This window comes from Trachinotus anak, unplaced genomic scaffold (genome assembly GCF_046630095.1).
Source record: "Trachinotus anak isolate AG129_WGS33_773 ecotype Australia unplaced genomic scaffold, CSIRO_AGI_Tana_v1 ptg000019l, whole genome shotgun sequence".
Classification (NCBI taxonomy): Eukaryota; Metazoa; Chordata; class Actinopteri; order Carangiformes; family Carangidae; genus Trachinotus; species Trachinotus anak.
Genome location: NW_027273870.1, coordinates 24,267,222 through 24,284,340, shown reverse-complemented (window position 1 = coordinate 24,284,340; position 17,119 = coordinate 24,267,222). Strand labels below are relative to the sequence as shown.

At 39.7% G+C, this 17,119-nt stretch overlaps 2 protein-coding genes across 4 annotated transcripts; both read left to right on the top strand.

The window, feature by feature from the left end:
- The first annotated feature begins 540 nt into the window (after window positions 1-540).
- LOC139636775 (perforin-1-like) lies at window positions 541-4,965 on the top strand. The gene is made up of 7 exons (XM_071505078.1): window positions 541-843; window positions 2,263-2,551; window positions 2,654-2,733; window positions 3,717-3,762; window positions 4,049-4,191; window positions 4,305-4,615; window positions 4,896-4,965. Exons 2-6 carry the CDS (start codon window positions 2,282-2,284, stop codon window positions 4,486-4,488), a joined length of 723 nt encoding a protein of 240 aa, XP_071361179.1. The 5' UTR covers window positions 541-843; window positions 2,263-2,281; the 3' UTR covers window positions 4,489-4,615; window positions 4,896-4,965.
- Window positions 4,966-6,032: 1,067 nt separating this feature from the next.
- Window positions 6,033-15,637, top strand: LOC139636773 (perforin-1-like). 3 transcript variants are annotated; one of them, XM_071505076.1, is made up of 11 exons: window positions 6,033-7,663; window positions 9,274-9,356; window positions 9,637-9,925; window positions 10,038-10,117; window positions 10,833-10,878; window positions 11,149-11,291; window positions 11,400-11,538; window positions 11,807-11,887; window positions 12,477-12,973; window positions 14,612-14,705; window positions 15,174-15,637. In XM_071505076.1, exons 2-11 carry the CDS (start codon window positions 9,349-9,351, stop codon window positions 15,384-15,386), a joined length of 1,590 nt encoding a protein of 529 aa, XP_071361177.1. In that variant the 5' UTR covers window positions 6,033-7,663; window positions 9,274-9,348; the 3' UTR covers window positions 15,387-15,637. The 3 variants fall into 3 exon arrangements, with proteins under 3 accessions (XP_071361177.1, XP_071361175.1, XP_071361176.1); XM_071505074.1 differs by having other exon boundaries at window positions 9,274-9,925; XM_071505075.1 differs by lacking the exon at window positions 6,033-7,663 and having other exon boundaries at window positions 8,714-9,925.
- The last annotated feature ends 1,482 nt before the right edge of the window (window positions 15,638-17,119 follow it).

Genomic DNA, 17,119 nt, shown 5'->3' with positions numbered 1-17,119 from the left:
TGGAAATAGATGAACAGTTCTGGGGTCACTAAAGGGATTACAATTGATCCTGCAGAGACATGAATGTTGCTACCAAGTGTCACAGCAAACAGTCTTAAAGTTGTGAAGACATTTCACTAAATACCAAAAGTAGAATTAACAATAGAATAAGGGGTTTGCCAAAATCAGTAGTTTTTCTTACCTCAGAACTGAAAGTTAAAAACTTTATGAAAGTCCATCTACTATTTATAAGATTGAAATTTCTATAACAGGATGAGTTCAAACATTCACATTTTGGTAGCATCCAAAAATTTCGAGGCAATCCATATAATAGTTGTTGACATTTCAGTCTAGACCAAAGAGGTGGGTCAACCAACAAACCAATCAACACACACACACACACACATACACACACACACACACACACAAAAGCACCCTTCAGCTTTTCAATAGTTATATTCTGGATTATGTTCACTTTTGTTTTTAACTGCTTAAACCAACTCAAGTAGACTCGGCAGAATACCAGGGTGTGAAAACAGAGGGAGACAAACACAGGCGCTGCGCTAAAATCAAAGTTGCAAGGTAGGAAAGGAAAACAGTAACAGTGTATGAAGAGTGGGCTTTGTGTTGTAATTTAGTCCAAGGTCATATCTTAAAACCAGGAAATAATAAGCAACTCCTGGTTGATTTTTTACCATCCTTATCTCCTTTGATTTTCTGCTCCCTTTCTATCTTGTATTTCCTCATTAGCTGCCATCCTCAGCTTATCTCTGTTCAAAGAACCAGGGCTCTTTCTCCGGCTAGTTCTGACTTTGATGACTGGAAGTGGAACAGCAACATCAACTTTTTGGGCATTTGGAGCAGGTACATATCATCAACAGTACTTAATAGATATATTTATTTAATAGAGCATCCTGAGAATGAATTTTAAAATCTAAACTTAACCTAAGATGAACCACTGCATGATGCAGTAAACAGAGAGCATGACTTGGGCTCTGATGCTTTGAACTTTATCAATAAATAATGACAAAAGAAACTCTCAGATTTGCAAGACTTCACTGTGATTTCACTGAGTTTATACTTCTGTATAGTGTGCTGGCATTATTTTCTGAAATCGGACGTTTAGATCAATAATTGTTTTGCCCTTTTTTCTTTGTTCAAGCTTTTGAAGCCTTCAAGTTTTAAATGTTTAACTGTATGAATGCAAAGAAAGTCAGCCCTTGTGGTCAAACTCAACCCAGAAGCAAAACATCAGTGTCTGTATGAGATGCCACTGACATGGCAGTTCAGCATATAAGTGGAGTGACACCAGTCGACAGTAATCTTGTACTGGTGTGTGCGGTTCTAAGGGAAATAAAAATTGATTTATTATAATTAAAATGTCTTTGTGTTATATGGGTAATACTGATGATCATAATCTCACTACAATTTATTGGTAAATTTGTGACAGTCCAAACAGGTGTTACAATTATCTGCACTGTGGTGGTATCTTTAAAGGTTATCGATATGTGTAAATACTGTTTAATTCATCCAGTACCAATACTAGAACAATTCAAACTCTCACTCTGGTTTTAAATATTAATAGTTATGTAGTGGGGCAGTACTTCTTCAACCAGACAGCACTAGTAACATGCAATTGAGTGTATGTAACATAAGAATGCAGTCTTAAAGTATGAGGCTGGCATTATAAAAAAGATTTATTACTCAGTCCTAAGCCCTTTGGTTCCTCCTGAAAGTCATAAATAGTTAATGTCTACAAAGGCTCTTTATATTCATAAAACATCTGAGCCCTGAGCCCTTTCACTCAAACAAAGGCATATTGTATATTTGTCTGGGACTATTTTGAGTGGCGGATTAATATTTGGTGTACAAGTGAGAATTTACAACTCCATGTTGAACAGTGTATTTGAGAGACTCAAACTACAGTGCACATTTTATGATAATGACTGAGCATCTCACCTTGTGCATCAGTGTGATGTGTTTTTAAACATTCAGCATAAACTGCTGCTGTCTTCACTATGGACCACCAGAGATACCACCAGCAGGAAAATAGACAGTTTTCTAAGGTAGGTAGATAGGTTGTTGGGTAGGTAGATGTGTTTATATTACAGTGCATACAGCCTATAAGATTTAGATGTTATGCATTTGCATTAGAAAAATCAGGCTACTGTCAAAAAGAGGCCTGGAACCTGTTCTTTACCTTCACTGACAATCATCTACAACCAAAATAATAATCACTTACTTTCTCATCTTCTCTATTTGTCTTCGTCTGAAACATTTCAGCGCCTCTTTGATCCAAGCCATGCGCTCCCTTCCAACTCTGCCCCCTCTCTGCCTGAGTCTCCTCCTCTTTCTGTTGTACCACTCCCCTGTTCTCTCCTGTCGGGTCGGGAACCTCTTTGAGTGTGAGTCCGCTCCCTTTGTACCAGGCCACAACCTGGTCGGGGAGGGGTTTGATGTGGTCACCCTGCAACGGAAAGGAGCCTACATGGTCAATGTGAAGACTTTCCTCACCCCACGTGAAACCTGTACCCTCTGCTCCAACCCTCTCCAGGATGACAGACTGCAGAAAGTAAATAGTACATAAATTTAACAATAATTCTGCAGCAGCTAAATCAGTTTCACAAACTTTATTTGTGTATGTTGACTATGCTGTTCTCACCTCTGTTTTCAGCTGCCACTCTCTGCAGTGGACTGGCGCGCATTCACCCGATGCAGTGATGATCTATACAGCAGTGCACACACCTCCATCAGGTTTGTTATTACACAGCATTATAATCACTAGCTCAATTAATACTTCTGAATAAGCACCACCCAGAGGAAATGAAAATACAAAAATAAGATCGCTTCTTTGTCTTAGACACACTTGATCTTAATTTAAGTTCAATATGAGATTATGACCTTTTTTTTTTTTTGTATTTCTTTATCTTAACTCTCTATCTCCTAAGATCTTCTCCTAAGATTTTTTTTTCCTTTTTCTCTCACTTCTCTGATCTTTACTTGTCTGAAATAATCAGCTCTTAAGACAACAGTAAGATCTTAAAGAAAACTTTGCTGGCTTATAAATGCACAACACCTGAAATTGTGATTGTGATCAAATGAAGGTGTGTAAGCACATAAGATCTCCTGCTTTTCTTGTGTTTCTCCTGTTATTCCCAAATTGGACAGGATTGATTTCTCAGATCTAGATCTCTTCTCTTGCTCCTTATTTCTCCTAATGAGGGGTTTAGGAGAAACAAGTCAGATTATTGTGATCTGCAAATAAGATTGTATTTATTTTGTGAGACAAAGAAAAGACATCAAAATCTTCCTCCGGTATAAGCAAGAGAACTCAGCCTTTGTGATTTCTACTCTTTTGCAAGTAAGACACTGACTTTCTCATCAGTGTCTGAACCATGAAATCTAGAATAAAAGTCAGGTTTAAATGTTTTTGTCTTACCCATGCTAAAACATATGATATTATTTCAATATGGCAGTGTCTTGTGGCCACAAATTCAGCTCCACATTCACTGTTTAAAGATCAGCCTGACTTTACAGCATAGTCAGATTACAGAATCAAAAATCTTCTGTCTTGTGGAAATGGTGCAATTTTACAGACACAGGCTAACAGAACCTGACAGTTCCTCTGCTATTTTGTGTTCATTTATAAATACAAACATTGACATATATTCAAAAGGCAGAAAAGACTCTCAGAAAGAGCTTTAATGATGATTAATTCCTGTCAACTGTGTCCGCAGCTCACTGATAAACACTTACACCTCCCAGGACAGCAACGACTGGAAGGTAGGAAGAATCTCACATCTACCGTTGACATGATTGTTATGAACTGAATAAGTAGAAAATTTTCTTGTTAATAAGTTTAAATATTTAAATTCACCAAGACAATCAAATTATAAGGTGACTCATTCACTTATTTTTCCACTGCATTTTTCAGGAAATTGTTGTGGAGAATAAAATGAATAAAGTCAATAAAGATCCTATACTGGCAACCAATAATACACAATATTGTGGTGATCATGGTTGAACATTGAACAGTTTACGAAATTTTATTTTTGATTTAATTCATCAGGTTGGTCTCAATTTAGATAAGTTTGTATCTGCCAACCTGGAGGTGGGAGGAACACGCTCCATTGCTTATAACTTCGCTACAGCCAGGACCAGAGAGGACCGCTACACCTTCAGCACCCACAGGGTCAGCTGTAAGCATTACGGGTAGGGTCTGAAGTTCCCTGCATCACCACAGAATGTCACATATTTCAGCTAAGCTTATAATTAAAAATCAATTTCAGATGAGATCATTTCCTTTTGTGTCTCTTCGTGCCTAGTTTCCGTGTGTCGAGCAGACCACCCCTCAGCTCTGAGTTCATTAAGGATTTGGCCAGGCTGCCAAGTTTCTACAGCTCCTCCACCAGGGATCAGTACAATGGGCTTATACTTACCTATGGCACACACTACATCCGCCAGGTTTACACACACAGACAGTATTTTAATTTCCTAATTTTACAATAAAAAAACACCATAGTTTCTGTCTTAACAACATATTACTTCATTTCAGGTTTATCTTGGGGGACGAGTCAGACGAGTCACAGCTACACGTACCTGTTTGTCCTCATTGAATGGGCTCTCTTCAAATGAGGTGCAACTTATCAACATATTTGTACACACTCCATATGCACAAAAGCATATGTGCTGATAAACTGCCTTGAAAGACAAAGAAGATATGTTTCAGTAGGGTACAGAAGAACAAATGAAAGTCATTTGTATGCTATTATGTGCCAAATACCATAAACTAATACATTCATATAGAATTTCTTATATCAGGATAGACCCTTTCACTGCTCTTATGTTAAAGGCATTATTTAATTCTACTGACCACTGGCTATAAACAACATCTTATTTCCCCTTGTGCCCTTTAGGCGCAGTCCTGCTTATCACTTGGTGTTTCTGTAGGCCTGGGGAAGCTGAAATTATCTGGCAACCAACAATCTTGCAACAAGATCCTACAGAACCAGGACGTCGCCACCTCATACAGCTCTGGTCTCCACCAACACTACACAGAGGTGGCGGGAGGCACTGGTTGGTTGGGAGAGTTTTCACTCACCCATAATGACTCCCTGGGTTACAAGAATTGGCTGAGCACCCTCAAGGACCACCCCGATATCATTTCTTACTCCCTTCGACCAATGTATGAGCTGCTGCCAAATGAGACACAGAGAGCAGGGATGAAGGCTGCCATAGAGCAGTACTTAGAAGACAACGCTGTGAGGACCTCACCCAAGGAACCACAATGTGGGTGGAACGTTCCCAACCTGGCTTCCAACTGCTGTCCTAAACAGGCCTGGAGGGGGACACTTGTAGTGACCATCGTCCGAGCCTGGGATCTGAAAGGAGATCTCACTGGCAAGACTGAGGGGTGATTAGAGTGAGGTCACGGATGAAGAGCTGAAGGTGGTATATCCAAAACAACATTTATTTATCAGTTGCCTTTCCTTCTCCTTTTCACAGCTATGCTAAGATGTGGTTCGGTTCCATCTACCACAAGACTCATTGGATCAGGTCAAACTACCCGAGGTGGAACGCTCGTTATAATCTGGGCAAGGTCAGTAAATCTTCTCTTTATGCATCAAATCAAAAGAAAAACCTTAATTCAGTTATTCAATCTCTAGACCGGCTGAGTTCTAATGTACGTTTTGAGGTAATGTACTAGAGTTACCAGATCTACCATCTCTTTAGAGGGATCCAAAAAGGTGAAAACAGGCAGTTTACTCAAATTAAAAAAAAAAAACATGGATTCAAGGTAATCTGTCATTAACATTTAAATTTATTTTTTTTGTGAAGGTGGATACTCACTTGGGTTTGAAGGTTGAGGTCTGGGATAAGGACGTGACCTGGGACGACCTTCTGGGATCATGTGTGAGGTACCTGAGCCAGGGGACACACAGATTCACCTGTCCAGCCAAGAGAGGCGGCTTTGAAGTCCAGTACACTCTGACCTGCGACCCTCATCTGACTGGAGACAGGTGTCAACGTTACAGACCATCTCTACAGTGAGGAGCAATCTGGGGCCACGCCACGTATAAATACTGCTCCTTTTTCTTGAAAGTGTGACATCAGATCTGCTCATTACTTGCTTTAAGTTCAAGGAACCAGTCAGTCACACTGGTACAAGGACACACAAATAAAGCTGTATAAAGTTGTGGTTCCCAATCTGAATGTCCAAAATACTGTTTGCTATGTTCCCTCACCTGGTCTATATATCCCTGCTTCTGATGAATTAATAAGTGTCTATATGCATAGCCTACTAACAAATACTTACTTTTATGTTGACAGCCATTGTGCTATTGCATTTCAAGATTATTTCCTATTAAATATCGAGGTTTATAAATATAAATAAGTGTTTTGGTTGACCTGGCTGAGTGACGCTGTCCATGGTACTGAAACGAGGATGTAATTCTGGCAAGTTAAATTAGCATTTAACCTTTTGTCTTGTTGTGTATGATGACATGCTCCATATATCCACATGAGGAAAGGACAAGGCATCAAAGTGAAAATATAGCGCTGGGTACTTAATGAATTACAAAATGAATTTCAAAAAATACGTTAAAATATTTCTGCAAATGTATTCCTTACACTCAGTGGTTAAATTGTTTTGTTCATAGTTATTCTATCGATGTTACTTTAATAGCTGCAAAAGATATATCATAGTCTATATACTTGTGATCTACTTTAATTTATAAAAACATCTAAGAGTCTACAGCTACACTAGCAGCTTTGTGGTGCTGAACATGGCAGTGCTTTGAGGTACAGGCTAACATGCTAACAGGCAATAACAATGTTAATATGATACTTAGCAGGTGTGATGTTTACCATGTTACCAACTTGTTATAGTACGTAATCACACTAACATTTGCTAATTAACACCAAACCAAAGTAGTTTGTGTAAAGTGTTTCTGACTCTTCAGACCAACTCACAAGCAGAGGTGGTATCACAGACCTCTTCAAAATCATGTGCCATTTACACACAGCTCACACAGAATGAGGATGGAGGACTGTGGCTTGGTTCTTAAAACATTTTTTAGCCACGAAATACACAAACAAATGCCCCCATTAAAACACATTCATCCAAGCATTTTAATCTTCTGTTTTATTTGACACACATTTATGGCTCTTCATCTTTTACTATTCTTACTATCCTTTCTCCTCTGATTTGCTACTTGCCTGTTTTTTTATTTTATTTATTTGCTCATAAGCTGCCATCCTCATTTCTGATCTAACAACCAAGACTCTTCCTGGCCTTGATTACTCGAAGTGGAACAGTGCCATCAGCTTTCTGGAACAGGTAGAAAGACGCCATCAACAGTCTTTAATAGGTCAGACTGAGATTTTAAGACTTAAAATGTAATGAGGATCACGTTTCCCTCCATGTATGAGAGATTCCCCATCTTAACCCACACCCACTCCAAATATGTCTAATTGTGTTAATAACAGATTCTCCAAAAGCTGAGAGGAGGTTAATGTTCTGCCCTCAATACTGAGAGTTAAACCACCTCCAAAGCACACTGCGCAGATTTCAGGGAGATTCTCCTGCTTCACACAGCAGCTCCGGAGCGCGTCTTCATGGACTGCCGTGTATCCTAAGCTCTCACCTCTCCTGCAGAAGTTCATCATTCGCAGATGAACACAGGTAAAACACCGTTTACATTTCAGACCCGTGTCAAATAGAAAGCAGTGTGTCGTTTTAATGCAGGAAAACTGTCAATATAACAAGCTGGGTCTCTTTTATTTTGAAAAACTGGGTCTATAGTTGATTTTGATAATAAACTGTGTCGCTGTGAACCGACCAGCTTTCGCCGTGTTGGTGGTCAAGACGCACACACGTCAGCTCTGCACAACGTGTGCACAATAAGCTGCATGCACTTTCAGAGGAATCTGTGGGATTTTCATTTATTTATATTATAAAAGTGCCCTTACCAACTCTGTGCCATGCTTGGCGGTCTGACTCACCGGTGAGGCAGTAATTGCGTCCAGATTGCACCAGGCTATCTAACCAAACCTGGTCAGACTGTCTGTGAGTGGCCTATAGGCAGCTCTTGATGGGTGTTAGTCACATCATGGGAAAGTGCCAATAAAAAGTCATTTGTAATCAATCACATTTAAAATCAGCCATATCTCAGCTACACATCCAGCTTTTGAACTTCTGTTTTAAGTATGAAATGCTGCCTGGTGTCTGTGCCTCAGATTTTCCCGGCAGCGTCTAGATGACAGGAAGGGCTTCACACACACACACACACACACACACACACACACACACACACACACACACACACACACACACACACACACGCACACAGACTGAAAAATAAAATGGAATTTCCCCCACTTTCAGAGGCAGCGTTTTTAAGAGCTGGGGAATGTGAGGGATGTTCCAAAAGCTTTGTTTTGAAGTCTGCTCCTGATCATTGCCCTGTCATAGAAGCCAGCTTCTACATAGTTGCCTCCAAATTTACGACTATTTTGTTGAATCCATTCTTCTCTTGTGCACTTATGGTGATAAACCATCAGTGCTCACACACAACTTCTTTATATCTGCAATATTTGTTGTACACAAGGAGAACTGCTTGTGAAACTGTATGAATCCCACAAATTACCACATGGCAAGATGAAACAGTGGGCAGTGTAGTGTAGTGGGCCACTAACTTCAACCAGACCCACCATCAAACTATCAAATTCATGGGAAACAGAGACAAAGGATCCTCCTTTCACAAACAGACCAGCTTTTAGCATGACAGAGAGATACAACCATACCTGGACTGGAGTTCTCTCCAATCCTGTTTGTGGTATTCGTTGACAGGGTCTCAAGGCGTGGCCAAGCTGAGTGTAACCAGTTTAGGAACTTCAGAATTGCATCTCTGCTTTTTGCAGATGATGTAGTTTTGTTGGCTTCATCAGAACGTGACCTCCGGTGCTTAATGGGGCAGTTGCAGCTGAGTGTGAAGCATCTGGGATGAGAGTCGGCACCTCCAGGTCTGAGGCCATGGTTCTCAACTTGAAATCATTGGATTGTTCCCTCTGATTTGGTGGCCGGTGCAGCATCAGCAGTAATGTGGATGCTCTACTGGATCGAAGACTGAACTGAAAAGAAGTCAAAGCTTTTGATTACCAGTCAATCTTTGTTCCAAATGTATGGTCATGAGCTCTGGGTAGTGCTGTTTTTATTTTACTGTGACAGTGCCTGTGTTCATTATTAAGCTATTATCCAGTATGTATGAGCAGAATGTCTGCTGTTACCTGCAGACTTAACAGTCGCACTGCACCCTGGGGTGGCTCGCTCTTCTCATCTCCACTGAGAGATACATACAGCAGAGGTACATGAAAAGGTAATCACCTTTAATTTGCATGATTCCAGACACAGAATCCATCAAACAGTAGGCACAAATTAACCACACCGTGGTAAACGGTTGCAAGATATCGTAGCAAAGTACCCAAACAGAGTATATAATGGAGAGGAGGAGGTAGAGTGACATTTCATCCCACAACATGGTAAGGGGCCAACTAATATTTGTGGTTCTTGTTATCTTCATTAATAATGACATATACAGTTGACATTATATTCAGTAACTTTCTTTGCTCTCTCTGTCTTTCTCTGAAATATTTCAGTATTTCTTTGAGTCCAGCCATGCTCTCCTTTTCAACTCCGCCCCCTCTCTACCTGAGTCTCCTCCTCTTTCTGTTGTACCACTCCCCCGTCCTCTCCTGTCAGCCTGGGAACCGCATACAGTGTGAGTCCGCTCCCTTTGTGCCAGGCTACAACCTGGTGGGGGAGGGTTTTGACGTGGTCACCCTACAACAGAAAGGAGCCTACTTGCTTGATGTGAAGACTTTCCTCACTCCAAATGGCACCTGTACTCTCTGCTCCAACCCTCTCCAAGACAACAAGCTGCAGAGAGTAATTTCAATATTAGTTGTACAACCACAGTTTTATATTATACAGCATCTTAAACAGTAATGTGTATTTTATGCGTGCATGTTAACCCTGCTGTTCTCACCTTCATTTTCAGCTACCAGTCTCTGTATTGGACTGGCGTGCATTCACTGAATGCAATACTGATATCCACAGCACAGCGCACACCTCCATCAGGTATTGTACAGCATGCTTATCACACAGCATTATAATCACTGAGTTACAAAAGAGTTTTATCAACCATTTTCATATTTTAGATATGACATATCTGTGCTTCAAGACAGGCAAGTGAATACTTATGAATATGCATGAGCCTTTGTGTTTTCTCCTCTTTTGTAAAATCTCCAAAAGCACTGACTAGGACATTCATTTTCTCATCCAACTGGTGTCTTTGCATGAAATCAAAGTTTTCATGGCATCAAATTGAGGTCTAACAGCTCCATTCAGCATCTTACAGAATGGCACATATTCAGCTCCCCATTCATTGTCTAAAGATCACAGCATTGCTTTTTATCTTAATTGTGACACTATAATTACCCAACAAAGATAATATTAAACATAATAATCAACCAGCCAAGTTGCAGGAAATATGTCTCTGGCTGTTGCCAGCGCAGAGGCATGAAAATGAGCAATATTCCCCTTTAATGAGCATAGGAGTGTTTGAGATTACAGACTCATAAGCTCAATTTCAGCTACTCCTTACCCTGAATTGTCTTCTCTTATCATAAGGAAATGTAACAAATCCATTCATATTTTATGTTAATTTGTAACTGAAAAATAGGAAAAATAGAATAGATAGAATAGAAAAAAGCAATTTTAACAGACTCAACGGGGAAAACCTGCAAAACATCATTTTAAAATTGTGTTTCTGTCCCTTTAATTGTGTCCACAGCTCTCTGATTAACAATTACATGTCCCAGGACAGTCATGACTGGAAGGTAGGAAGACGTACAACCTAACCCTGACAGAAAACAATAGATGAAAATAAAATTCACCAAAACAATCACTGATCAATCAGTGATTTGTTCACTTTTTTTCTAATGGTGTCATAGCTTTTGGAGCATCTTGCTTCCTAAGCATGGTGCATATTAATGCACTTTATGGCTCATTAATTCCCTTTTAAATTTATTGTCCTTAATATCCTTGATGCTAACAGAATAAGTGATGATACGTTAAAGTGAAATTTTATTTTTTATGTCATTTATCAGATTGGTCTCAATTTAGATAAGTTTGTAGCTGCCAACCTGGACTTGGGAGGAACACGCTCTGCTGCTTACACCTTTGCTTCAGCCAGGACCAGAGAGGACCGCTACACCTTCAGCATTCACAGGGTCAGCTGTAAGCATTACGGGTAGGGTCTGGAGACCTCTGCATCACCACACAATATTAGATTGTTCAGCCAGGTTTGTTAAAGTAATTTCAGATAAGATCATTTCCTTTTCTATTTCCACATGTCTAGTTTCCGTGTGTCAAGCAGACCACCCCTCAGCTCTGAGTTCATTAAGGATTTGTCCAGGCTGCCAATTCACTACACCTCCTCGGCCAGGGATCAGTACAAGGAGATTATACATACCTATGGCACACACTACATCCGCAAGGTTTCCACACACGTGCACAAACACACACACACACACACACACACACACACACACACACACACGGTGGACATTACAGAAACTGACTTAGTTATAAGTCATAACCCTAAAATTGGATGATTTATGTTATGGGGACTTGATTTTTGTCCTCAAAGGGAAGGCAAGTTAAACACACACACACACACACACACATACAACTAATACACACATACACACACACACAGACACCATATTGATTTCTTTATCTTGTAAATAAAAAACTTCTTTTCAGGTCCGCCTTGGGGGCCGACTCAGGCGAGTCACTGCTGCACGTACCTGTTTGTCCTCACTAAATGGGCTCTCTGTCAGTAAGGTACATGGAGCACAAAAGCTGTATATATGTACCCTCGCCGTGTGCAAGACAAACACATACACTGCTACACTGCCAAACAGGTATGCATGTTCACAGTATTTATATAGCAGATAACCTGGACCTGCTGTATCACCAAAAAAAGACTCAAAATGCAAATCTCACTTTTTACATGTGGGACCTTTAAAATATATTGTAGGACTGTTTGACTTAATTCAAGTAAATGTAATTTCTATCAATGGCAAGTTTTTGTTACAGCTTCTCTAGAACTTGAGCAGCATAGAGATGGATGACAACTACAAGAAAATAACACAATATAGACCCTTAGTGTCTTAGTGTGATGTTGAGCCACTAGGACCACCAGAGTGGCTTTAGTGCTCTTTGGCACAGATTGTTTGGGTCTCTGAACTCTACTGGAGAGATGAACACCATTCTTACAAAAGATATTCTGTCATGTGGTGTGTAGGATGAAGATCTTCCACAGGCGTTAAGCTATGTTGAGAGACTGTTCACTGCTCTCAGCATAAAGGCACTATTTAAATGCAGTCTACTATCTACTAACTGAGTATAAATAACCCCCTTTGTCTTCTAGGTGCACTCCTGCTTATCACTGGGTATCTCTGTAGGCTTGGGGAAGAGTGGATTATCCTATAACCAACAATCATGCCAAAGTGTCCTACAGAACCAGGACATCGCCTCCTTGTATGGCTCTGGTCTCCACCAGCACTTCACAGAGGTGGCAGGAGGCACAAGCTGGACGGGGGAGTTTTCACTCACTCATGATGACTCCCTGAACTACAAAAACTGGCTGAAGGCGCTCAAGGATCACCCTGCTATTGTTGAGTACAACATTAGGCCAATCTATAAGCTGGTGCCAAACAGGTCACAGAAGTTAGGTATGAAGGCTGCCATAGAGCAGTACTTACTAGACAACGCTCAGCGGACCTCACCCAGAGAACCAAACTGTGGATGGTACACTCCTAACCTGGATTCCAACTGCTGTCCTAAAGAGTCCTCAAGGGGGACTCTAGAGGTGACCATTGTCCGAGCATGGGGTCTAAATGGAGATTCATTTTCTAAGAGTGACGCGTAAGTAGCGACTACTTAGTGAGTAAGTAGGCAAATGTATTTCACATTATATATCTTTGTGTTGAAATATTTACAGTTACCTTGAAATGTAGGAACTGTAACTGATGGCACTCAGCAGTACAGGACTAATGTTTCTGGTGACTGGTAATATACAACAAAGAGTGAAAAGAGTCTTAACTGCTGTTATGCATCACATATTTCCCAAGTTGTTAAAACTTAAGTTACGAATGTACCTCTGGATCTGTGAGACCAAAGGTTAACCGTTAACACATAGAAGTTTACCCAGCTTTTATAGTGCAGGATGTTCCACTTCTAGGTGATGGGCATGACTTTGTTTACATAAGGTCTTGAAAGTAGGCAGAACAAAGATTATTCTATTTAGACCATAGTGACGGTCAGAGTGAGGTCCAAACAGATTTAAAGTTATGAAAGGACTATGCACTTTACACCACAAGTTACAGAAGGACAGCAATATGATGCACTCAAATAAATCTACTATAAGTCAGTGGTCAAGGAGGGGTTCTCAGTGAAAGCTAATCTGTGTTTCTGGCGTTAATATATTGCAATAAACTGTAATTATCAAGGACTTTAAAAGGTAGCGTAAAGCTGCAACGACCGTTGTTACCTCAGTCTGGTCCGGTGTCAGAGGCAGAAAGGGATCGGGATAAAATAAACAGCCTTTATTGAAAAACATCGGTTCATTAAAACTACATGAAATGTGTCCACAAAGGTCGATCACAAGACACACCATATGACACATAACACACAGCAACCCACTGCAAATGAATTAGAATAAACTTTACACACACCCTGGGAGAAATATTGAGCACAGTACCAGTGCACAGCAGTAAATACACTGCCCGCCTAATGCACATCACTCCAGATCAGATCAGAACCCTTTCTACCAATAGGGAGAGGCAGAGGGCCCCATAAGCTACCAGTGTTGACTGCATGGGCCTTCACAGGGCGTCCAATTATTAAAGTCTATTTTCAAGATAAATCATCAATCAGTTTATAAATATTAAACATGAAAAAGTTGCTGACAGCGGCCTCAACCTCAAGATGTCCCAGCCTCAACCATGGACAAAAGCATCAGTCTATCTCACATGTCCTCCAGCTCATCCACCACAAGCTTAAACACAGGTGAGAGCCATCAGTAATCAGTTCTCAGGTACACAGGGCTTTTCCCCAAGAGAGATCCTCCCCCACATTTCCTCACTGCAGTACATTAATGTTAGTTAACAGGCACAACATGGTGTTTGTGTTGCTCACATCAAGCAAATGTTATACAACATACTCTGGAAGCATATGCATATGCAATTTTCTGTTGCTTTGCATTGGTTAATTATTAATAATTAATTCATGAATGTGCCAAAGGACACTGAATGCAACTACATTCAAATGTGAAAATTCATTAAATGTATACTAAGGTGCAGAGTCATGTCAAGTCTTCAGTAATTGTAAGGACAAGAGAACAAGACAAAATGTGCTGTTGTGATTTAAGTTAATTTTCTTTATGTTTATCTCTTTATTTTAGTTTGGGTACATTATTTTTGGGCTTCATCGTAGTTCCAATCAATTGCTAATCGGTCACTAATCATTCCAGTGTTGTTGTGTCTTGTTTTCTCCAATTCACAGCTATGCTAAGATGAGGTATGGTTCCATCTCCCGCAAGACTAGAACGGTCGAGTCAGACGACCCCGAGTGGAACACTCATTACGATCTGGGAAATGTCAGTAAATCTCATTAAACATCAGCACAAAACAACACAAAAGAAAAACTTTAGCCCCATCCTTCAGCCTAGTCAGCTGAGCTAAGAAGCCTGTGCTAAGAAGCAAGTTCAGCATAACCAGGATATCTTTTCATTATCTGGCTTAAGTCTAACACTCAGCCATAGTTACATTTAAAAGACAAGAGGTTATAATACGCCCTCTGAGCAGCTGAGGGCAGACTGGACGCTACAGTGACTTGCTGTCAGAAAGCAGTGGCTAGCTAGTTTTGTTCATTTTGTTCATTTTCAATGAGATAGTATTGATGAAATACTATCTAATTGCACAAGTCAAGTTCATATCTGTGTTTACAGACGTTTAACGAATTAGGCCCTTTTACTCAATACAATATGCAGACCTGGTCTCAGGATTTGCAAGGTGATAGTAAATTTAATGTTGTTTGTTGTTTTAATGTCTCTTTTTTTATGAAGGTGGACACAGCTTATGAGTTGAAGATCGAGGTCTGGGATGATGACTGGTACTATGACGACCTTCTGTTAACATGTTCTTTGTACCTGAAGCGGGGGAGCTACGGTTACACCTGCTCAAACGACTCAAGCGGCTTTGAGTTCTCCTTGACTCTGACCTGTGATCGTCATCTGACTGGAGAGAGGTGTAACCGCTACAAACCATCTGCAGAGTGAGAAATGCATTTTGGGGCCACATTATTCTCAAATACCGCTCACTTTTATTTAATCAGGTACAATATCGCATTTATTGATTGACTGACTTACTTTAATTGCAATGAACCAGTAACACACAGTGTGCCGGACATACATTTATTTTCCTACAGTTTACACATATTTTATATCTTTTTAAGGCTCAGTCATTTTTTTTTACATATAAATTACAGGTAAATTCATATACTGATTTATGCTAACTTTAAAATGAAAAACCATCATTTTGAAATAGATCATATTTTCCATGAAATTTGTCTTAAATTCAGAAACATGCTGTAGCACCTTAAAAATACCATTTATTTCTCTGTTTAAGTATTTAAGGATACATTTCAAGTCCTTAATCCTCGATATGCTTTGGTTATGGGACCTATTTCTTAAAAGGTCACCTAGATATTGATTTGGCCTATTTGCATCCTTTATGTCTCTGGTGAAGAAAACTAATTAATCTGCCTTCTTCTTCAATATTGCCTCTAAAGAAATCTTAACTGTCTCGAATTTATTCAGTAATTCATACTATGCAGAGGATTGAATATATCAGCTGTATGTAATGCAATTCTGATTAAAGTTTCCTCTGCTCTATATACAGTGTTGTCATGTCAAATGTATGCCTTTGCAGGATCCAGTAATATGCATGGTATAAAAGCTGGTATCCTGTTGCTCTTTCAAGAATTTCTTAAGGTTAGGCCAGAAAAGAGTGAAATCTCCCTGATTTGTTTTGGTGAATCATGTTCACTGATTTCTGCATGGTCAGCACGTTCTGCAGTGATGCTATTGGACTTGACTTTAAATCAGTTCTACTACTCGACTTGAGAGCCCACCCAGCTTTTACTATTAAAAGAAGCTCTATATACCTGACCCAGTCTCCCCTATAAGTGCTATATGAAGTGTGTTTTCTCTTAATCAGGTTATATTTTTCTCTTACATTCCAAAAACAAATTTAAGTTTAGACTCACTTATTATTTATGACTTGTATATGGTCAGTTTCAAGCGAAGCGATCAAGATCAATCAAGACTCAAAACCTCATAACGACAAAGGGAAAACTTGAGTGTAGGTTGATGAGGGAAAAAATGAATAGCTTTAGGCTGCAACGTCACATAATGTTAAAAAAGTTTAGGGGTCTGAACACTTTCTCAATGCATTGTAACTCAGAGCATTTCTGGTGTCCCTGTTGCTCAGCCCAGTATTTACCTCTCTGAAACTCTGTGGAGTGCTGTACTAAATGATACTCTTAGCTGCTGCACTTAAGTCTAGCTCAAGGCTTCTTGAAAAGCAATTCAAGACAATTAAACAGTATTTGTCATTTCATGTTCCCCATCCACTCCACAGGTACACACCAGCTTCACCCTGTCACAAGCTTGTTTTGTCAGATGGCTCGTGTATGACTGAGATACTTTCATTTATTTCCAGTCAAACAAATTACTTCAAAATTAAAAGCAACATTCATCCCCACTGGAATATTTTCAGTTTATGTTGTATGGATATCATTATTAAGTGGAACAAGAGTAAATATTTTGATGTTCAGCATTAGACCTTACACATCAGATAATAAATTAAGGCAGTTAACTAAGAAATAGCCTTTGTTTGCTTCTCTAAAATGTAAATGGTTTTGAAGGAATCATTTTGTACATTCAAGACCAGGAAGAAGTAGAAATGCAGGATGTATACAGATAGTAAAGTTGATTTTAAACTATTAATT